A 23502-nucleotide genomic window follows, 5' to 3' on the forward strand; every position below is an offset into this window, starting at 1 on the left:
TGCAGCTCAACAACAGAGCCTTGCAGCCCAGCAGCAGATAAATGCAACATTGCAGCAGAGTTTGGAAAATCAGCAGAAGGCTCACCAGCAGAGTTTGGAAGCTCAGCAACAAGCCCAGCAGCGATCTGAAGCCCGCTTCATAGACCTGTTGCAGAAGCAAGAGCAGAATTTTCAACAGAAAATAGAAACATTAATACAGCAACGTCCGCAGACCAATGAAGCAAGTGGTTACAATAATACCGCATCCTTTGGTGTGAGCCGTTTACTGACAAAAATGACTGGAGAGGATGATCCGGAGGTGTTTTTGACCACATTTGAAAGGACTGCTGAAAGGGAAAAGTGGCCTAAGGAGCAATGGGCTGGACTGGTGGCCCCTCTGTTAACTGGGGAATCGCAGAAAGCTTATTATGACCTAGAGCCTGACCAAGCAAAAGACTATGTGGTGCTAAAAGCAGAAATATTGGCACGGCTGGGTGTCACCCTGGCCGTCCGGGCTCAGCGTGTGCATAACTGGACTTTTCAGGTTGGAAAACCTCCCAGGTCTCAAATGTATGATCTCATTCACCTGAGCAGGAAGTGGCTGCAGCCAGAGACTTTGACTGCACCAAACATTGTGGAACGTGTGGTTATGGATCGTTTCCTGAGAGCTCTTCCTACTGCCATCCAAAAAATGGGTAAGCCACGGAGACCCAGAAAATGCAGATAAACTTGTGGATCTGGTTGAGAGGTACTTGGCTACAGAGAACCTGACCACCTCTTCCAGGGACTCACGGACTTTCCCCCCTAAGACCAGATCATCCCCAGTGGCGGGTAAGATGACTCCAAGGGGTGAGGGTGGAGAGAGTGAGAGGGTGGGAGTTCTACATAAGGTCTGGCGGGAGCAGCCCAGGAAGCCCATGCTGCAAGAGGCAGCGAAAAAGATTATTTGCTACCGCTGCCGGCAAGAGGGACATATTGCAGCCAATTGCCCAGTTGTGGATGAGCCTATGCAATGTGACTTTATAAGGGAGAGACGTCAGTCGCTGTTTGCGACAGTTGCATGCACTGCCATTCGGGGACCTGAGAAACATTTATGTAAAATGTGTATTAATGGTAGACATGTTGATGTGTTGCTAGATTCAGGTAGCCTGGTAACATTGATAAAAGCTGAATTAGTTACTACAGAGGTCTCTGGGAAGAACAGGGTGGCTGTTATTTGCGTGCATGGGGACACCCGAGAGTATCCTGTAACTTCAGTGTTTTTTGAGACCCCCAAAGGTAACCTCTCTCATCAGGTGGGGTTAGTGGCTCACTTACCACATGATGCTATTGTGGGAAGGGATTTTCCAAAATTCTGGGAACTCTGGGATTGTCCTGAGGCCCCCATTGGTGCCCCTATAAACCAGGAAGATGACCAGAATTCCTCTGGGAGTGGTGAGGACTCTCCTGAATTTCCCTTGTCGGTATTGGCGGGGGAAACTTGAGAAACTGGGGAGGAGCCAACATCCTCAGATGAAAACATGCCGTCTGTGGAGTTTTCGGATCTTGAGGTTCACAGGGAAAATTTTGCCACAGAACAGTTAAAAGACCCCACCCTAATAAAGGCACGGGAAAATGTGGTGAAAATAGATGGAGAGTTAGTGAACCCAGATAAGACTTGCCCTTATCCTTACTTCACTATGGAAAGGGACCTGCTATATCGAGTGGCTCAAAGGGCAGAAGAAACCATTGAGCAACTTGTAGTGCCTAAACCTTACAGGAAGTTGGTGTTAGAATTGGCTCATGGACACATTCTGGGAGGTCATCTGGGGACAGAGAAAACCAGAGAGAGAGTACTGCAGAGATTCTATTGGCTTGGGGTCATGAAGGAAATAGAAAAGTATTGTTCCTCCTGCCCTGTGTGTCAGAAGTCGGCACCTATGCCACATTTCCGTAACCCACTGGTACCTCTTCCTATCATTGAGGTCCCCTTTGAGAGGATCGCAATGGATTTGGTAGGTCCGATAATGAAGTCTGCTAGGGGGCATCAGTACATTTTGGTTATTTTGGACTATGCCACCCGTTATCCGGAAGCAATTCCTCTCCGAAATACCTCGGCCAAAACCATAGCCAAAGAGCTCTCTCTTGTTTTTAGCCGCGTGGGTATTTGTAAGGAACTGCTTACGGACCAAGGTACACCCTTTATGTCCCGGGTTATGAAAGAATTATGCAAGTTGTACAAAGTGAAGCAATTGCGTACATCTGTGCATCACCCCCAAACAGATGGGTTGGTTGAAAGATTCAACAAAACCCTAAAACAAATGTTAAAGAAGGTGGTGGATAGAGATGGAAAGAATTGGGATTGTCTAATACCCTATCTGATGTTTGCCATTAGGGAGGTACCCCAATCCTCTACGGGTTTCTCACCCTTCGAGTTGCTCTATGGGAGACACCCAAGAGGGCTGCTGGATATCGCCAAGGAAACTTGGGAAAATGAGAGTTCTCCTCACAGGAGTGTGATTGAGCATGTCGCCCTGATGCAAGATAGAATTGCACAGGTAATGCCAATTGTAAAGGAACATTTAACCCAAGCGCAGTTAGCACAGCAGAGAGTGTACAACCGTGGGGCCAAGACCCGTACTTTTTCCCCGGGGAATAGGGTCTTGGTGCTAGTCCCTACGGTTGAAAGCAAATTTCTGGCCAAATGGCAAGGTCCATATGAAGTAATTGAAAAAATTAGTGAGGTGAACTACAGGGTTAGACAGCCAGGAAGGCGAAAGCCGGAGCAGATCTATCACGTCAATCTGCTGAAAGCCTGGAGGGATAGGGAATCCCTAGTCGCAGAGACTTTGTCACAAGTACAGCCTGATTGCTTAGTTCCTGAGGTTGGAATAGCAGACACCTTATCGAAACCCCAACAACAGGAGGTTAAAGAGTTTGTACTTCGTAACAAAGAGATTTTCTCTGAGCTTCCGGGACAAACATCTGGCGTAGAGCATGACATTATCACCCCGCCAGGAGAAAGGGTAAAACTAAAACCTTATAGAATACCAGAGGCCCGACGGGAGGCAATATGTGGGGAGGTTCAAAGGATGCTGGAATTGGGTGTGATAGAGGAGTCCCAGAGTGACTGGTCCAGTCCTATCGTACTAGTGCCCAAACCTGATGGGAGCTGGCGGTTTTGTAACGATTTTAGACAATTAAATAAAGTTACAAAATTTGACACCTACCCCATGCCACGTATAGATGAGTTGATTGACCGGCTGGGAACAGCCCGATATATGACAACTCTTGATCTCACCAAAGGGTATTGGCAAATTCCCCTGGCCGAGTCGGCCAAGGAGAAAACTGCGTTTGTAACCCCAGATGGGGCATTCCAATATAAGAGAATGCCGTTTGGGTTACAGAATGCACCGGCAACATTCCAGCGGAAAATGGATAAGATTCTGAGGCCCCATCAGAAATATGCTGCAGCTTACCTGGATGATGTGATTATCCATAGCACAGACTGGGTCTCACATTTGCCAAAAGTACAAGCAGTCCTAGACTCTATCCGGGAAGCTGGGTTTACGGCCAATCCAAAGAAGTGTACCATTGGACAGGAGGAGGCCAAATATCTTGGGTACACTATTGGGAGGGGGGTGATAAAACCCCAAGTCAATAAAGTCGAGGCCATACAGAGTTGGCCACGTCCCAACAGCAAGAAACAGGTACGAGCCTTTCTGGGAATCGCTGGCTATTATCGACGATTCATTCCCCATTTTGCTTCTCAGGCTGTGCCCCTCACCAACCTGACAAAAGGGAAAGAGTCGGTTATGGTTAAATGGTCCCCAGAGGCTGAGGAAGCATTTCAGTCCTTAAAAACAGCCTTATGTAGCCAGCCAGTGTTGTACTCACCAGACTTCTCTAAGGACTTTGTTGTACAAACTGATGCATCAGACGTTGGGTTAGGAGCAGTGTTATCCCAGGTCTGGAACGGGGAAGAGCACCCAGTCATTTACCTCAGCAGGAAGTTAAAGTCCCATGAGGTAAATTACTCCACGATTGAGAAGGAATGTTTAGCAGTGAAGTGGGCTCTAGATTCCCTTCGGTACTATCTGCTAGGTAGGCACTTTGACCTGGTGACTGATCACGCTCCTTTAAAGTGGATGGCTCAGAACAAGGAGACCAATAGAAGAGTAAATAGGTGGTTCCTAGCCCTACAGGAATTTAACTTTACAGTTAAGCATCGCCCTGGTGTTAAAATGGGGAATGTGGATGCTTTGTCTCGGATACATGCGTGTCTGACTGCTGGTGTTACAACCCCAAGGTTGAAACAAGAGGGGGGGGTATGTGGCAGCAGGCAGGTAAAGTCACCTGGTTGTATCCAGGATGGTAAATATGTGTGTCCTAGATTCAGGCTTTATGCAGACTTTTACAATTAGAGGGGAAGAGTTAATGAGCCCAGCTGAAGTAAGTGGGCTCATTAAGGCCTCTACAAAAAACCCCAGCATGCATAGGGAGATGCTCCATCCTGGAACCAGTTTTGTGTGTATAGACTGGGGAGTCTGAGATCTGTTCTGTGCGGTGAGTTAACGCCTGTGTGGCAAACCCCTACAATAGAGACAGGGACTGGGGCAGCACAAGGCTGTACCCAGTTGTTAGACAGGGAGTCTATGTGTGTAGTTAGAGGTCAAGCTGACCAGGATTTATTTTCTTGTTTTATTTTGTTTGGCTGTTATATGTATCACTGCATGGAGCATAAATAAACTGGATCTTTTGTTTTTTGAACCTACACCGCTGTCTGCTGTGCCTGACTTTGTGTTGTGAACCCATCCAGGGGGTCACACACACCCGCTGCCGAGCTAACCCCTCACACACTTAAAGACTAAGCCTTTTCTGACACTTGTTGCTTACAAGTTAACATCAGTATTTTTTGCTAGAAAATTACTTAGAACCCCCCAACCAGGAGGACTGGTGGCAGATGAAGTCAGGGTTGAGCTAAAAGGTCAGGGCCAGTTCTGCTGATTGAAGTTAGGTGTGCAGCTGCAGCAGGACCCCACTGCAGTATCATTTTAATTGGGAAAAATTAGAAAATAAAATGTACACTTTTTATCTACAGTAACACGAAGAATGGGTCTCACCTGGGGGTACCATAGAGGAAAGAGGGACAGATGAAGAACAGATAGCCCCCTGCAGACAGAAGGGGTTATTAGCCACCAGAAGTAACCTCAAGCTAAAACGATTGTCTCCTGCCTGTGTACCTACATTTATAAAGCCCAAGTGGAGCTGAGAAAAATCTCCCAAGATCTGCTTCTAATAGCGGGCACACAGCTCCAAACAGCAGAACATGGTAGGATATGTGCTGGACAACTGCCAAAGTCTGGTCACGAGCAGGCAGGGTAATAAAGCTGCATCACAGGAGAAAAAGAACAGAGCCAGTCCAAAAGTCACTTAAAGTGGAGTTCTGCCGATGTTTATTATTTTTTAAGTCAGCAGCTACAAGTAACGCAGCTGACTTTTAAAATATGGACACTTACCTGTCCAGGGAGCCTGTAATTTTGGCACCCGAAGCCGATCTGTCCCTCGGCTCGTGGGTGGAGGCGCTGCCATCTTCGGTAAGGGAATCAGGAAGTGATGCCTTGCGGCTTCACAGCCTGGTTCCCTACTTCACTTGTGCGATCCCACTGGTCCCTCCTGTCTTCTGGGATCTTTGTATCTTCCAGAAGACAGCGGGGGGGGAGGGGTTGTTGGGCGGAGGAGGTGCCGGATATGGTATAGATACTGTAGCTATCTATGCCCGAAAGTGGGAGCAAATACCTGAAAGGTGCCAAATGTGCCACTGGAGGGGGGAGGATGCCGAGAAGCGGAAGCTCCATTTTTGGGTGTAACTCCGCTTTAAAGGGTAAAATAGGGATGGCTAGGAGTTACAAAAAAAGGGGATATATTATATATATATATATATATATATATATATAAGGCCCATTACTCACCTATCAGTAGGACAATGGGACAGCAATATTTACGTGGGAAATGCAGTATCCCTACATGCTTTGGAAGAGCATATCCCCGAAGGGGTCTTCAGAAAGTAGGTCATAACTTTATGGATTGCCACTGCCCTGGACCTGTACAACATACTGCAGTTAACTGGATGCATTGCATATGTGCCAATGAGGTGTGCCTTATCCAAGATTCAGTGTTCAAATTGACTTTATAGGCTGGCCCTGCATCTATCTCCAAAGTGGGTCCAGGTACGGTCTCTGTAACATACCTGGGGAACCAATCTGGAAGCTATACGAATAGCCAGGAAAAGGCTGGTGCGCAGCCAAGTTGATGCAGGATGTGAAAAAACAAAACAAAAAAACAACAACCCATACGTGCAGCCTTGATCCCAAGCCGTGCTGTCTGCATCTATAGACACAGACAGCAAAACTTGTAACAGGATTTGATTGACAGCAGTAAATAACAACCATTCCAAGTGAACAGTTTCTACTTCTGAAGTAAATTAACCCTAAGTTCTATAAACAGGTATCTTTGATGTCTATTGGGACAAAAACTCATTTAAAAAAAAAATATATGTAATTAGAAGGTATACAGTGTGCATGCAGCTGAACGCTGAAATGTGAACAGGCACAGTTACAAACAATGGAGTTCTACATGCTGAACATAGTCAGATGTAGGAAAACACATTAACAATTGCTTAGGTGTGAACAGAAGCTCAATGTGGTAGCTGCATTAAATTTGTTCAGGCTTTTTTCTTTATTTTCAGTCAGTAACACATTTTCTGTCTTAGGGTGGCTTTACTCTAAGAAAGAGCAACAGAGCCACCATTGGACAGCAGCACTTTCAACATGTAGTGTTAGATGTACTAGCAGATTGGCCATTGCAAGCACCCTTCTCAATGTTAAATGGTTTGTCTCAACCCTCTAATGCTGCGTACACATGATCAGAATTCTCATTGGAAAAAGCTCTGATGGTTTTCTCGTCGGAATTCTGACAGAATTCCGCTCAAACTGTCTTGCCTACACACAGTCACACCAAATTCCGACCGCCAAGAATGCGGTGACGTACAACACGTACAAAAGGAAGTTCAATACCCAGTGGCCAATAGCTTCCATCTCGTAGTTGAATCTGAGCATGCGTGAGTTTTTGCACGTTGGAATTGCATACACACAATTGGAATTTACGATTTCCGAGCATCTTCTCAATTTTCCTGATGGAAAAACTTTCTATCAAATTTTTGCTGGCGGGAATTTGGACAGCTAAATTCCGATGGAGCATACACACAGTCGCATTTTCTGATGAAAAGCTCTCATCTGTCTTTTGCTGGCCAAAATTCTGATCGTGTGTATGCGGCATAACTGTCACTTTTGCTGGACAGCCTGGTCTGTTAAAGGAAGTTGCAAAATAAAGGACTTACTTGCCGGATCGCCATGTGAAGTTGAAACAGCTAGCCATGTCTACGGAGCTTATTTACTAAGGGCAAATAAGTGAATTCCCTTGCAAAGTGAACAACTTAGCAAGGAATACCTGATCGCATGCAAGGGGGAAAAAAAAAGTATTTTTACTTGATGATGGAAGCCCCCAGAGCTCACCCTCGTTTAATAAGCTAAAGGAAAATTGCCTTGCAAAAAGAACAATCTATATGCTTTTAGTACATCAACCCTTATATCTCTACTTGCAAAAGATCACAAGATGAACCAATAATAAAATAAAAAAATCTGTAAAATAATACTAAACGTTTCTTACAGATAAAAAACTTTAAGAACCCAGTGGATCATGGGAGGCTTGTTTCTGCTCAATTAAAGTGATAATATAGATCTTCACAATGTAATTATTGTCTGTTTACTTTCACCTACAGGAATGTTCGTTGGTTAAGCGTAACCTCACAGAAATCCCTCAAAACATATCAGTAGATACTATAAAACTCAACTTGGCTGAAAACACAATTAACTTAGTTAATTTAAGTAAATATCTACACAGTTACCCTAATCTTACAGAACTGAATCTGAGTAACAACAACATTACAAGACTCCCAAATGGCATGTTTTCTGGACTTACCAAACTTGAAGTTTTAATCCTCAAAGATAATTTTATTACAGCCGTTGATGAATTTTCCTTTAAAGGATTAGACAACTTGAGGATTTTGGATCTCGGCAACAATCAAATTATAGAACTACCTATAAATATTCTGTTATTATTTAAGCAGCTGGAAAAATTAAACCTCGAAAACAACAAAATGACAAACGTGGATAGTAAAGATGCACTAAAGGACTTGAAAACACCTCTAAATATAACACTGTATGGAAACCCATGGAATTGTAGCTGCTCCCTTATAAATCTATCAGAGTGGTTAAATAACAGCACAGTAATTCTAGGTAAGTTCCTTTAAAAAAAAAAAGAAGCATCCTTTGGCAAATGGTTAAATGTATGATAGTTTTCCTTACCATAGAAGGAACGCTGTTTTTTAAATGGTTTAAATATTTTACAAGAAAAAAAATGAGGGTTCCTCTGTTAAAGGCTGTTTAAAAAACGATTTAGCATTTATCATTTTAAAGTGTTTTCACCATGTGAGAGGGAGGTTATAAAGCTGCGGTTATTGAACTCCTGTACAATGCTAAGAAAAATAAGAAAATAAGGGAGTTTGAGCCAGTCTTCTACAGCATATTTATCATAAGTGATTTGCAGTCTGTCGCCATTTTATTGGGTAAATCTGCTGACTGATACAAATAGCCAAACCACCAATTATTAGGCTACAACTACAATACAGGCTCTCCTCACTTAACGACCATGTTCTGTTCCAATGACCAGGTCGTTTAAGAGGAGCCACAAGTAATCAATATTTTAAGCATTCTTAACTACTGTATTGTGAACAAAAAGGTCTAAACACAAAACTCCAGCTCAATAGTGTTTTACTTTGCATAAGTACAGAACACAAATGAAAATTCTGTACTATACAATACAGTGATGTACAGCGTGTCGCTCGGGTGGGGAGAGCTGGTCATAAGTCTGATGCCGCGTACACAGGACCGGACTTTCTGGCAGACTAGGTCCAACGGTCTTCCCGACGGACTTTCGGCAGAGTTCCGACAGACCTTCCGAACAAATGGACTTGCCCACACACGAACGGACTAAATCCGTTCGAAAGTCCATTCGTTTTAAACGTGATGACGTAAGACGGGACTAAAAAAAGGAAGTTCAATAGCCAGTAACCAATAGCTTCCCTTGCGTCGTCTTTGGTCCGTCGGACCAGCATATAGACGAACGGTTTTCCCGAAAGGGAATTGAGTCCGTCAGACAGATTTGAAACATGTTCTATTTCTAGGCCCGTCTGATTTTTTTTAATGAAAAACGATCAGATTAGCCCACACAGGATCGGAATGTCTGACGGACTGATTCCGTCAGATCTAGTCTGCCGGAAAGTCCAGTCGTATGTACGCGGCATGAGCGGTCGTTAAACTTGTCAGTCGTTATATGAGGAGTATCTATACATGAAGAATGACGAGATTCAGTTAAACATTACAACTGTCAATGTGTGATCTAAGCAACACTGGACTATAGATAGAAGGATGGCGAGAACCAAATGTGGATGTAGTATCCTAGAAACTAAAAACATCCTGGCATATTAGTATGCTACAGAAGATTGGAAAAGAAAGACATCCAGTAAGTATCCATTTTATTGCCATAAACACCTTGTTATTGAGAAAGTTCAGAGGAGAGTGTCCAAACTTTGAACCTTACAGGATGTAGACAACTACCCAAATAATATTTTTTTTTTTTACAAAATGGGTGCTCAGAAGAGCATATCTGAAAACACTTGTTGGGCTCCATTCACAAAGCTTTAACACAAGGTTTATTTTAGCCATGCGACTGTAATTTTCAAATCTCATTGGCCCAATTCGAAAACAACCATGAATTTAAGAAAAAAAAAGTATATATATATATATATATATATATATATATATATATACATACCCATTGTGGTGTGTTATATGTGAATTGAGCCTACTGACCCTTGAAAATGAAGACTTATAGCAGCAGAACACACAAGGACCCACTATTATCAACTGAGAATGGGAAAATGAAGCTTCAGTGGACACAAGACCACCAAAACTGTAAGGCTTAAAGATGAACTCTGGGCACAAAAAAAATGTATTTAAAAGAGAAGTTCTGCATTTTTTTTTCTTCTTAAAGAATGATACTTACCTAGACAGATGCAGCATGGATTCAATGCTTCATTCAATGCTGGCTCTAAGACTGAGAACCGAGCAATAAAACACAGCCGATTGCTCGGTTCTCTGAGCTCCATGGACTGGAGTGCTGAACTGTGGACGGGGCAGGAGCAGCTGACTCAGGCTCTAAGACGCTTACTGATAGACCGAGCAAGTTGCCGATCCATTTGTGGGCAGATACCGACCATAGTGTTGCAATCTTGTTCCAGCCTAGACTTGGTCTGTGAAATCAGCAGACAGCAGGACCTGGGGGTCCCCAAAAAATTCCCTTAATTTGCAGGGATTTTATGTCACTTCCTGTTTGGCTATAGGACAGGAAGTGAGGGGAAATCTCTGCAATGGGACACAGATGACAAAAAAAAAAAAAAACTGACAGGGTGTTATAAGCCTTCCTTGCTCTATCCAAAATGAGCAAGGAATGCCTATAGTTCTTTAGGGTTAAAAAAAAAACTGTTCCTCCATCTGAAAAAAATCTAGATTTATGCTGCCAGATGCAGATATTAGGCTTCAAATTTGATACATATTTAAAAGATTTATGGATCCATCCTGTCTCCTATCTACTGTTCACCCTGCTGATGGTATAATGGTATGGGTAATATATACATTTCACCCTAGCAATGGTATAATGGTATGGGAAATGTATACATTTCACACTTGTGATGGTATAATGGTATGGGGAATGCATACATTTCACCCTTGTGATGGTATAATGGTATAGGGGATGTATACATTTCATCCTTGTGATGGTATAATGGTATAGGGGATGTATACATTTCACCCTTGTGATGGTATAATGGTATAGGGAATGTATACATTTCACCCTTGTGATGGTATAATGGTATGGGTAATGTATACATTTCACCCTTGTGATGGTAAATTGAGAACCCTTTTGAAAGATAAGTGGACAGCTGTTTGAATCCTTGGTTACAATATCGCCATCATAAGGGAATTCACTGATTTCTGCACTTCTTATACAGTTCCTTGCTTTTTTTTTCCATATTTCAAAGATCTCACAAGCAATTTTAATTATTTTTCTCTTTTTACGCCTCCTTTTTTTCAAAGGCTTGTACATTGTTAGTTCTCGTTTCTCGCTTTTCTGGATTCCACTAGTTTTACTGATAGGTCTACATATAACCCTCATTCTTTTTGAAGCATGCTATTCCTTGCTTGATATAGAATTAGCAAAACTTTTGTATCAAAAATATTTTCCCCATGAGACACAAACCCTAATGTCAGAGATGGGTCTAAAGCATTACAATCTTAGCATCCTGCATTGTACTAACTATTCATTTACACCGAAACATTACATTTATGTATATTGCTCTGTCATTCTTTTTCAGGTCATATAAATTGATTTCTTTACAGGTGCAGGTCCTATTATAACTTAATATGTGCTATTTCTGTAATGCCATGTACACACGGTCTGATTTTCCAAAGGAAAATGTTCAATGGGAGCCTTTTGTTAAAAATTTTGACCGTGTGTAGGCTCCATCGGACATTTTCCATCGGAATTTCCGACACACAAAATTTGAGATCTGGATCAGAAATTGTCCGACAACAAAATCCGTTGTCAGAAATCCCGATTGTGTGTACACAATTCCGAAGCACAAAGTTCTACGTATGCGGGGAATCAAGCAAAAGAGCCATACTGGCTATTGAACTTCTATTTTCTCAGCTCGTCGTACGTCAACGCTTTCTTGACGTTCGGAATTTCCGACAACATTGTGTAACGGTGTGTGTGTATGCAAAACAAGTTTGAGCCAATATCCGTCTGAAAAAATCCTTTGTGGGTAGCAGTCACTTGGGAAAAACATGCAACGCAAAACGGCTTGGCTCATGTCCAATATTTGGTGAGCTTTAGCATGAGAGGCCCATTCAAATGTATGGTACCATTCCAAAAAACACGCTAAAAAAACACAAGAAAATACTCTATAAATGCAACATGCTAGCGTTATTCAACTGTGAATAAGACCTAAATGTTCAACTTGTACAGCGACAGAGGTGGACCAGTGGCAATAGTAACAATCCACTTTTCTACACTGTTACTGTGACTTTGCTTCCAAGCATGTCATACATACGTCTTTAGAAACATTTCCATTAAATTGAGGAGGATTAAAACACCTGTCAATTTTTATTGCTTTCTGTGCCCCCATTAACCACTTGACCACTAGGCACTTAAACACCCTTAATAACCAGACCAATTTTCAGCTTTTGGTGCTCTCACATTTTGAATGACAATTACTCAGTCATGCAACACTGTACCTATATGAAATTTGTGTCCTTTTTTCATACAAATAGAGCTTTCTTTTGGTGGTATTTAATCACCTCTCAGTTTTTTATTTTTTGTGCTATAAAAGAAAAAAGACCGAAAATTCTGCGAAAAAATGAATTTTTCTTCGTTTCTGTTATAAAATTTAGCAGATTAGTAATTTTTTCTTCATAAATTTTGGCCAAAATGTATACTACTACATATCTTTGGTAAAAATAAGTACAAATTGGTGGATATTATTTGGTCTTTGTGAAAGTTATAGAGTCCACAAGCTATGGTGCCAATATCTGAAAATTGATCACACCTGAAGTACTGACGGCCTATTTCAATTCTTGAGACCCTAACATGCCAGAAAAGTACAAATACCCCCCAAATGACCCCTTTTTGGAAAGAAGACATTCCAATGTATTTAGTAAGAGGCATGATGAGTTTTTTGAAGTTGTCATTTTTTCCCACAATTCTTTGCAAAATCAAGATTTTTTTTTTCCTTTCTTTTTTTTTCCCCACAAAATTGTCATATTATCAGCTTATTTCTCACACACAGCATATGCATACCACAAATTACACCCCAAAACACATTCTGCTATTACTCCCGAGTACGGCGATACCACATGTGTGAGACTTTTACACAGTGTGGCCACATACAGAGGCCCAACATGCAGGGAGCGCCATCAGGCGTTCTGGAGCACCCAGGACAATTCTGACATTTCTCTCCTACATGTAAAAATCATCATTTATTTGCTAGAAAATTACAGAGAACCCCAAAACATTATATATTTTTTTTTAGCAAAGACCCTGGAGAATACAATGGTGGTCGTTGCAAATTTTTATCTCACACGGTATTTGCGCAGCAATTTTTCGAACGCGTTTTTTTGGGGGAAAAAACAAAAAAAACAGTAAAGTTAGCCCAATTTTTGCATAAAGTGAAAGATGAAGTTATGCTGAGTAAATAGATATCAAACATGTCACTCTTCAAAATTGCACATGCCCGTGGAATGGCGCCGAACGTCGCTACTTAAAAAATCCCCATAGGCGACGCTTTACATTTTTTTTACTGTTTACATGTTTTGAGTTGCAGAGGAGGTCTAGGGCTAGAATTATTGCTCTCGCTCTAACGTTCGCGGCGATACCTCACATGTGTGGTTTGAACACCGTTTTCATATGTGGGCGGGGCTTACGTATGCGTTCGCTTCTGCATGCGAGCACATGGGGACAGGGGCGCTTTAAAAAAGTTTTTTTTTTTTTTTTTTTTTATTGTTCATTTTACTTTATTTATTTTAGTTTGACATTTTTTTCCCCAAAAATAAGTTTTTGATCACTTTTATTCCTATTACAAGGAATGTAAACATCCCTTGTAATAGGAATATGGGGTGACAGGTCCTCTTTACAGTGAAATCTGGGGGTCAATATGACCCCACATCTCACCTCTAGGCTGGGAAGCCTGAAATAAAAAAAAAAAAAAAATAAAAAAAAAGATTCTGGCTTTGATCGTACTGGCGAGTTGGTAGAAGCACCGGAGGGTGGTTAGGGGTGGGGGGGCGTCTATGGCTGGGTATTGCAGGGTATCACCGAGTATGGCTGGGTATCTCCGAGTATGGCTGGGTATGGCAATTTATGGCAGGGTATTGCGGGGTATTGCAGAGTATTGGGGGGTATTGCAGAGTAATGGGGGGGTACTGAAGAGTAATGGCGGGTACTGCAGAGTATTGGGGGGTACTGCAGAGTAATGGCAGGGTACTGCAGAGTATTGGGGGGTACTGCAGAGTAATGGCGGGTACTGCAGAGTAATGGCGGGTACTGCAGAGTAATGGCGGGGTACTGCAGAGTAATGGGGGGGTACTGCAGAGTAATGGGGGGTACTGCAGAGTATTGGGGGGTACTGCAGAGTAATGGGGGGTACTGCAGAGTAATGGGGGGTACTGCAGAGTAATGGCAGGGTACTGCAGAGTAATGGCAGGGTATTGCAGGGTATTGCAGAGTATTTTCAGGGAATTGAGGGGTTAAATTCGGTGAGCAGCGATGTGGGCACTGCAGATGCAGCCCACATCGCTGCTGACACCGATCTCTTTCCCCTCCGCTGTACCCATCGGTACAGAGAGGGGGAGGGAGGAACCGGCGTCATAACATGTTTTGTTTACAAGTGATCACACTGTCATTTGCGACGAGCGGCCGTTTACCGTGATCAGTGATGCGCCGGGGTCACGGATGATCTCGTGTGCGTGCCCCAGGGGGCGCGCGAGAGCAGAATTCTGGGAGGCCGTTAATTAACGGCCTCTCAGAGTTAAACAACCGCCCTGAAGCCGTTAATCGGCAATGGGCGGTTGTTAAGTGGTTAAGCAGATTCTCCCTCCCCCTTGTCCTGTTTACCATTATCACTGTAATTGAAAAAAAATCCAAAATTTTGGGTTGTCCCAGAACAGGAAGGTGGGGAAATCTTCCAATGGAGACACTACTTAAGGTGACCCTGGTGACAACCAGAGATTTGTGGAAAATAGTTAAAAACAGAGGGTGCACTGGCATAGTGCATTATCCAAAATAGATTTATTGAAGATAAATAAAATAAAATATAACCACTCACAAGCGTTGATAGTAAACTCGCTCATCAAGCCACTGCAAGTGACTACAATCTCCCAACTTTGCCAAATCCTCTAGCTCAGGGGTGCCCAACCTTTTGATAAGCGAGGGCCATCTAAGGCCGCGTACACACGCGGGGACTGTTCGCTCAACTTTGTCCGCTGAACAGTGTTTCGGCGGACAGTCCGCTCGTGTGTGGGCTTTCAGCGGACAGTTTCAGCGGACAGTCTGCTGAACAAAGTTTTTCGGAAATTCCGAAAAACTGTCCGCTGAAACTTTGTTTCAGCGAACAGTCCCCTCGTGTGTAGGCTTGTTCGTCAAACTAAGTTCCGCGCGTGCTCAGAAAGGATTTACACGCCGAAGTTTGCATTGCAGTGTATAGGACGTCGTTTTCTAGTACCGTCGTACGTGCCGTTCACGTCATCGTGCACGGTTTCAGCGGACTGTTCGTTCGTCGTGTGTGGCCAAGTCCGTCCATGCTAATTTTGAGCGGACTGTCCGCTGAAACTGTTTGACGGACAAAGTTGAGCGAACAGTCCCCGCGTGTGTACGCGGCCTAAGCGTCTTGGTAACCGGTCACGGGCCAAAATAAGTGTAATGGGCGGATGATAGGTCTGTATCTATGCTGCATATGCAGAACGGATATGGACACAGCCCATGCTACTCTATTGGCCCTTCAATTCAATCTGATGGAAGGGGACGGTTCCCCTTTTGTTTTTTAGCGTATCGGATTGAAGGTAAGAGGTGAATAGAGGGTCCGATTGGGTCCTAAGGCTGCTTTCAACCTGATGCACCATGCGCACCTGTGGCTTTCCTGCAGGTTAGATGCCACTTTGCCATAGACTTCTATTATATCCTGATGGTATAGTGCACTTTCTGAAAAGCTCACCAAACCCCCAGGTAATAACAGAAGTCTATGGCTCAGTGCAGGTAACCTGCAGGTGCAGGATTAATTTAACAGCAGCCTTGTAACCACTGAAGAACAGATATGCCCATATATACACTGATATCAGTAACAAACACACCTTCAATAACAGTCTTCCATTCAGTTTTCCCCGGCTGTTGCTGTCCCAGGCAGAGTGCATTTGGTATCGATTGTGACAGGAGCTGGCGCTATACAGGAACCATCAGCTTATGTGGCTCTTCTTGCTTTCTCTACCGCCGGCTTCATTCACAACACTGATGCTCTGGGATGGTGGGTTGGCAACCTGCGTTCTGGGCTTGTCAAATGCCCATCCGAGAGCAGGAGGTCGCGGGTCACATCAGAGGGCTCCGCGGGCCACATGTGGCCCCCGGGCCACTGGTTGGGGCGGCCCCTGCTCTAGCGGAAGAGGGACCTCACCAGCGTCCCTGTCAGCTGACAAGTTTCGTTTTGTTGCTGCTGTTGACAACCAGAGATTCCCTCACTTTGGAGAGATTTCATCCCACTTTCTGTTTTGGCTAAGAGATAGGAAGTGAAGGCAAATCTTTCCAATGAGACACAGATAACTTAAAAAAACTGACAGGGGTTTAAACCCTCCTTAACCCTATTCAAAAAAAAAAAAAGTTTACATATAGTTCTACTTTAATACTTTAAGTAACTGACATTTTATTTTCTTTGCAGAAAATGAGGACATCACCAAGTGTGATACACCAGAGAACATGAAAAATTACACAATCAAAGCAATCCTGACTTCCCCAGACATGCATCAGTGCAATGACAGTGGAAACCCAAGCAGCACTACAGAAACGACTTACTCTAAAAGTCCTACAACTGCTCTTCAGCCTACTGTGAGCAATGTGAATTCTAGTACTGTAATCAATGGAACGATCACTGCACCTACTACAGGTATGCCAATTGGCCTTGCAGAATATCAACATGGTTGCATACCAGAAAGAGGCTCTAACTAGTTTACACCAACATCAGTTATTTTGTTATGTGTGTGTTATGTGCGTTTTTACAAATCAGCACTCTACATTAATGGCCGTGACACCGTGTGTCGTACAGAATTTAGTTTAGCCAGTGTTATATATGGAATTATTCACAGTATATGTTCTATAAATGATATATAATGAAGGACATTTTGTTTTCCCCCGATTTACTCAATTCACCCTAAAGTTAGACAGTATTTGTTGAGTTAAGAAAAGTGTAGGTGTAGGTGTAGGTGTAGGTGTAGGAGCAAGGGGCAAGGAAAAATGTCCCTGTGTTGTTACTGGGAAAAAAAAAAAATTCCCTGAATAAATTCCCCTGCATTAGTATCAGTGGGGAAAAAAATATCCCCGCATCAGTGGTGTCACTGAGGGAAAAATATCCATGCATTGGTGGTGTCAATAGAAGGAAAAATGTCCTTGTTTTTGTGGTGTCACTGAAAGGAAAACGCCCCTATCTTGTTGGTGTCAGTGGAAGGAAAAATGTCCTTGCATCAGTGGTGTCACTGAGGGAAAAATGTCCATGCATTGGTGGCGTCAATACAAGGAAAAATGTCCTTGTGTTTGTGGTGTCACTGAAAGTAAAACGCCCCTATCTTGTTGGTGTCACTGGAAGGAAAAAAATGTCCTTGCATCTGTGGTGTCACTGAAAGGAAAACGCCCCTATCTTGTTGGTGTCACTGGAAGGAAAAAAATGTCCTTGCATCTGTGGTGTCACTGAAAGGAAAACGCCACTATCTTGTTGGTGTCACTGGAAGGAAAAAAATGGCCTTGCATCTGTGGTGTCACTGAAAGTAAAACGCCCCTATCTTGTTGGTGTCACTGGAAGGAAAAAAATGTCCTTGCATCTGTGGTGTCACTGAAAGGAAAACGCCACTATCTTGTTGGTGTCACTGGAAGGAAAAAAATGTCCTTGCATCTGTGGTGTCACTGAAAGGAAAACGCCACTATCTTGTTGGTGTCACTGGAAGGAAAAAAATGGCCTTGCATCTGTGGTGTCACTGAAAGTAAAACGCCCCTATCTTGTTGGTGTCACTGGAAGGAAAAAAATGTCCTTGCATCTGTGGTGTCACTGAAAGGAAAACGCCACTATCTTGTTGGTGTCACTGGAAGGAAAAAAATGTCCTTGCATCTGTGGTGACACTGAAAGTAAAACGCCCCTATCTTGTTGGTGTCACTGGAAGGAAAAAAATGTCCTTGCATCTGTGGTGTCACTGAAAGGAAAACGCTACTATCTTGTTGGTGTCACTGGAAGGAAAAAAATGTCCTTGCATCTGTGGTGTCACTGAAAGGAAAACGCCACTATCTTGTTGGTGTCACTGGAAGGAAAAAAATGTCCTTGCATCTGTGGTGTAACTGAAAGGAAAACGCCACTATCTTGTTGGTGTCACTGGAAGGAAAAAATTTCCTTGCATCTGTGGTGTCACTGAAAGAAAAAATGTTTTTCTGTCTGTGGCGTCATTGGAAGCAAAAATGTCCCTTCATCGGTTTCGTCACTGAAAGGGAAAAATGCCCCTGCATCGGTTATGTTATTCTGAGAAGTAATCCGTCAGTGGAATGAAAGAGGGGAGGTAAACTGGGAGGTGGGCTCGGTGGGGTGCATGAAACTAAAGGGATCTGGGGGCTCTAGGAGGATCAGGGCAGCCAAAGCTACCCATGCACCCCCCCCCCCCCTCGCATTACAATGATGGCCCCGTGCAACATACCTCTGTTGGTTAAGGGTCTCTAGGGGCTGGTCTCAGTTATTTGTCCCTAGTGTCAAATCTTTTGCAGGGGGCAGTTCATGAATATAAAACACTTTCTCACTCAATGAACAATAAGAAATATCTTCTAGTGTACATTCTGCTGTAGTCAGTAAGTAAGCAAAAAATATCCTGGAGGTCAATGTACCAATAAAATACTAGGTGCTCTTGTGTAATTCACATCTTTGTTTTATAGTCAGCATAGTTAGGCAACATTTCATAATCGGTGGCTGCATGTCGTGTGAACAGGTTTGTTAGACCCAACCTATCCTTATCAGGGCAGCAATAAAGATAAGGAAAGAAGGGAGTAGTTCACTGATTTTTTTTTTTTTTAGTCTTCAATGACATAGTATGAAAATAGCACATAGTTTACTAGACATAAAAAATACATTAAGTTTAATGTATCCAGTAAAATTAACATTTTTAAGAGGACACCCACTTGGCCTTTTCTACCTAACCATGCATTCACAACTGTGATCTGAGACTGTATTTACAGTGCCACCTGGTGGTCTATCTGGTTAAAAGAAGCAGCAATTCAAGTTCATGATCCAAGTTGATCCATTATCTGCTCCACCTCCACTATCTCCAAAATGATTTACTTATAATGAATAATGTTTAACCACTTCCCACCCAGACCAATTCTGACATTTCTCTCCTACTATGTAAAATTCATAATTGTTTTGCTAGAAAATTACATAGAACCCCCAAACATTATATATATTTTTTTTAGCTAATAAGACCATAGAGAATACAATGGCGGTCGTTGCAACTTTTTATCTCGCATAGTATTTTTTTTTTCAAACTTGTTTTTTTGGAAAAAAAACTGTTTCATGCTTAAAAAACAAAACAAAAACAAACATTAAAGTTAGCCCAATTTTTTTACATAGTGTGAAAGATGAAGTTATGCCGAGTAAATAGATAACCAACATGCCACGCATTCAAAATTGCACACGCTTGTGGAATGGCGGCAGACTTAGGTACTTAAAAATCCCCATAGGCGAAGCTTTAAAAATGTTTACTGGTTACATGTTTTGAGTTACAGGGGAGTTCTAGGGCTAGAATTATTTCTCTTGATCCAATATATCTCACATGTGTGGTTTGAACACCGTTTTCATATGTGGGCGAGACTTACATATGCGTTTGCTTCTGTGTGCAAGCACACGGGGACAGGGACGCTTTTTTTTTTTATTGTTAATTTGACTTTTTTTTTAGTTTGACACTTTAAAAAAAAAATAATAATAATTTTGATCACTTTTATTCCTATTACAAGTTGTAATAGGAATATGGCATGATCGGTCCCCGGTCAATAAGACCCCACATCTAACCTCTAGGCTGGGAAGCCTGTAATAAAAATAAAAAAAATGATCAGGGCTTCCCAGCCGAGGCGGCGCCATTCATTTAAATGTAGAGGCTGGGCATGACATCATAACATCGCGCCCTTGCCTCCAAACGATCATAGAGACTCTGGCGACCATCTGGCCCACCAGAAATCTCTATGGTCAACATCTGGGGCCGGCGGATCCTGTCTCTGACTCATCGATGGAAGCGATGAGTTGGTATAAGCACCAGAGGGCGGTGAGGGGGGACAACTGTAAAAATAATCAAGCAGCGGAACAGCCACTATGATCGTTCTTATGGTGTAGGGAATCACCGGCTGAAAAAGCTGATATCTGAATGATGCCTGTAGCTGCAGGCATCTTTCAGATATACCCGCTCAAAGTCAAGGATGTCCTGGGATGTACCTTGGGCGGGAGGTGGTTAAAAAAAAAGGGAGGGTTGTTTTAGACAGATTTTGCTTATAGGATCATGCATGCACACCATACTATCAAAAGTAACACTCCTGGGAAGGGGTGATCAGCAGGTTGATGGAAGGACAGAAAGTTCTGGATAGGACAGACGAAGAATTGTTTTCTTAATCGCATAGGTTACATTTTTCTGAGAAAAAAAAATGCTATTCATCTTCAACGTAAATCTTAACATCTTGCCAAATTTTAAAAGGCATAAAAAAAAAGGCTTCATGTAGATTTGGCCTAGATTTACAGTGGCCAAGCCACGATTTGCATATGCCCATGGCAGTCAAAACGTTCATATCCTGAGCGTGATTCTTTCCCATTCAAGAAAGGGAAGTTGAACCTCATCTAACAGCAGCAGCTCCTAAACTCTGCTAAAAGTCTGTGTGTACACGGACACATATGCTATTATGGAGTTGAGTTTAGGAGCGTGGGCAAAAAAAAAACAGCAAAAGCATGAAGCCTAAGGCTCCGTTCACATCTAGGTGTCTCGGATGGAATCACAACATTCTGACAGTGATCCGGAATTGGCGCAAATCGTTGGACACACCTGCGATCCCCATCACTTCTAATAGCACCCCGATCGCATCGTGGTTTTGCTGCTATTGTCACACAAACAGATTTGTGGGTCTCCTGTCACCCAAAAGAAGTTTGGGCGATGCGTGCGGGCACGCTCCTGAGTCAGGCCGCTTGTGTGCATAGGGACGCAGAACTCTGCTTGGCCACACCCCCTGCTCCCTCCTCACAGGATAAACAAAAATTTAACCCTTGCAGTGTTGTGGAGACATATTAAGAGCTAATATATTTGTGCTCATAAAAATAAGCACATTCAGCAATTTCACTTGTTTGACAAACAGTTTCAGTCTACATTGACTGAACAGAGTCCTTCAGCAATTTTCGATGGAAAGTTTTACAACCTTAAAGTTTGACAGAAGCCGATTGTTAGATCAACTTCACTCTAGCGGGAACAGCCATTGATGGATCGAACTTCAGCCAGTCCCTGCTGACCTGGCCGAATTTAGATTCCTCTATGGGCAGTGTTATGACACGTACACGCGATCGGAATTCCAGCCAGAAAAAGATCGCTGAGAGCTTTTCATCGGAAAATGCGACCGTGAAAACTGATTCCGCGGGAACACCAAGGCACCTGTTCCGCATGCTAGCGGATCCTTTGTTCTTAACACAAAGTTGGCAATCTCTTTGTTGAACCTGGATGCAAACAGATCTACGTCTGGGATCCCCCATATTTGACATATTGCCAGGAAGATATTGGGGTGAAGGAACCATTGTCCCGCAAACAACTGCTGGTGACTCAAATAGTCCGCCTGCCAATTTTTTATTCCCAGAATGAAGACTGCCGATAGGCAAGGTACATTGTTTTCTGCCCAAGATAGGATATGATTCACCTCTCTCTGGGCTGCACAACTTCTTGTGCACCCTTGGTGATTGATATAGGCCACTGCTGTGGCATTGTCGGATTGGATCCTGACAGGACAATTCCTTAAACTGAACGTCCAGGCCCTCAGTGCCAAGCGCTCTGCCCGAATGTCTAGAATGTTAATGGGTAAGGTCATTTCTGATCTGGACCACTTCTCTTGGACAGCTGCCTCTTCCAGGACTGCTCCCCAAACTAAAAAAAGGTTGGCATATGTTATTACCACTTTCCAGGGAACTGGTAGGAACGATTTTCCCTTTTGCAGATTTTTGGTTATCAACCACAAACTGAGGCTCCGGCACACCTTTGGTGTCAGACACATTGGAAAATCTAAAGCTTGGACCTTCTTGTTCCAAGCCGATAGGATACTGTTTTGCAGCAGCCTCAAATTAAAAGGAGCATAAGGAACGGTCTCGAATGAAGCCACCATCTTTCCCAACAACCTCATGCAAAGCCAAATCAAAGGATTTTTCTGTGCTTTGACCACCTGAATCAGTTCCTTTATGGCGCTGATCTTTGCCGGAGGCAAGAATACCCTCCTCCATGGTTTTAAGGAAGCTTTCTCTAGGTTGAGAATCCAACCTAGCTATCCCAGGTAGTTGACTGTGGTGACCATACTTTGGTCTAAGCGGGCTGCCGACCGGTCTATCAAGAGCAGATCATCTAGGTAAGCTATAATCGTTATACCTTGAGCCCTTAATCTGGCTAGAGGAGGGGGCAGAATCTTTTGTAAACACTCAAGGTGCAGTAGCTTGACCGAAAAGCAGAGCTACAAACTGCAAATGAAGATTTTCTACCTTGAAAAGTAGATATTTATGGTGAGTGGGGAAATAGGTCCATGGAGGTATGCATCCTTGATGCCGATTGATGCCAAAAGTTCTCCTCCTTGTAGGATGGAGACAACTGATTGGATTAGTAAAAAATATAGACTAAATATATAAACTCACGCTAAATGATGTATGAAAAAACTAATTAAATAATATAGATAAATAAAATAAAAATGCAGCTGCTACACACAAAGTGCTAATCACTTGAAAAACATGTAAAAATAAATATAGCGCTCGCAAACACAATGAGTGAATATACCCCAATGTATGGGAAGGGTTATATAGGGAGGCAACTTCCTGTTTACGGTGCGCCAGGGTCCATCACCTGAAGGTGGCCTATAACCCACATAGTAATTACTATAGCACTGGGTCCCATGATGTACAATTAAGAAAACCCTAAGGGCTAGTTTACACTTGCTTTCAAACATGGCTTCGGACATGCTTTGTTAAAGCTCTCTGAACGCCAGTCAAATCTCCTGTCACTAAATATAATGGTTAGCTTACAGTCCTGTTTACACCTGCTTTTGCTTGGTGCTTCGGTAAGGCTTCGGTGAGGCTTCAATCGAGCTTTGCCATATAGATTTCTATGGAGGCTTTGAAGCACCACTAAAGCTACATGGGGTATCATTTTTGAAGCAAAGCAAAAGTGGGTGTAAACAGGACTGTAAACTAACCATTTTATTTAGTGACAGGAGCTTTGACTATCATTCAGAGAGCTTTACCAAAGCCTGTCTGAAGCCTGGTTAAAGCCAAAACAAGTATAGATGAGCCCTTTTTTTTCCAATACA

General features: G+C 42.9%; 2 protein-coding genes across 2 annotated transcripts in view; one reads left to right on the forward strand and one right to left on the reverse strand.

The window, feature by feature from the left end:
- The window catches only part of IFT74 (intraflagellar transport 74), a 176534-nt gene that overhangs the window by 110502 nt on the left and 42530 nt on the right, over window positions 1-23502 (reverse strand). The window lies entirely within an intron of this gene.
- LRRC19 (leucine rich repeat containing 19) overlaps window positions 1-23502 on the forward strand; it is a 36841-nt gene that overhangs the window by 6261 nt on the left and 7078 nt on the right. Inside the window, exons 3-4 of the mRNA XM_077475148.1 lie at window positions 7799-8315; window positions 16616-16840. Coding sequence (XP_077331274.1) covers window positions 7799-8315; window positions 16616-16840 — 742 coding nt within the window. The remainder of the gene's footprint in view (window positions 1-7798; window positions 8316-16615; window positions 16841-23502) is intronic.

This window comes from Lithobates pipiens, unplaced genomic scaffold, assembly GCF_037356315.1.
Source record: "Lithobates pipiens isolate NorthernLeopardFrog02 unplaced genomic scaffold, aLitPip1_a1.2 Scaffold_13, whole genome shotgun sequence".
Classification (NCBI taxonomy): domain Eukaryota; kingdom Metazoa; phylum Chordata; class Amphibia; order Anura; family Ranidae; genus Lithobates; species Lithobates pipiens.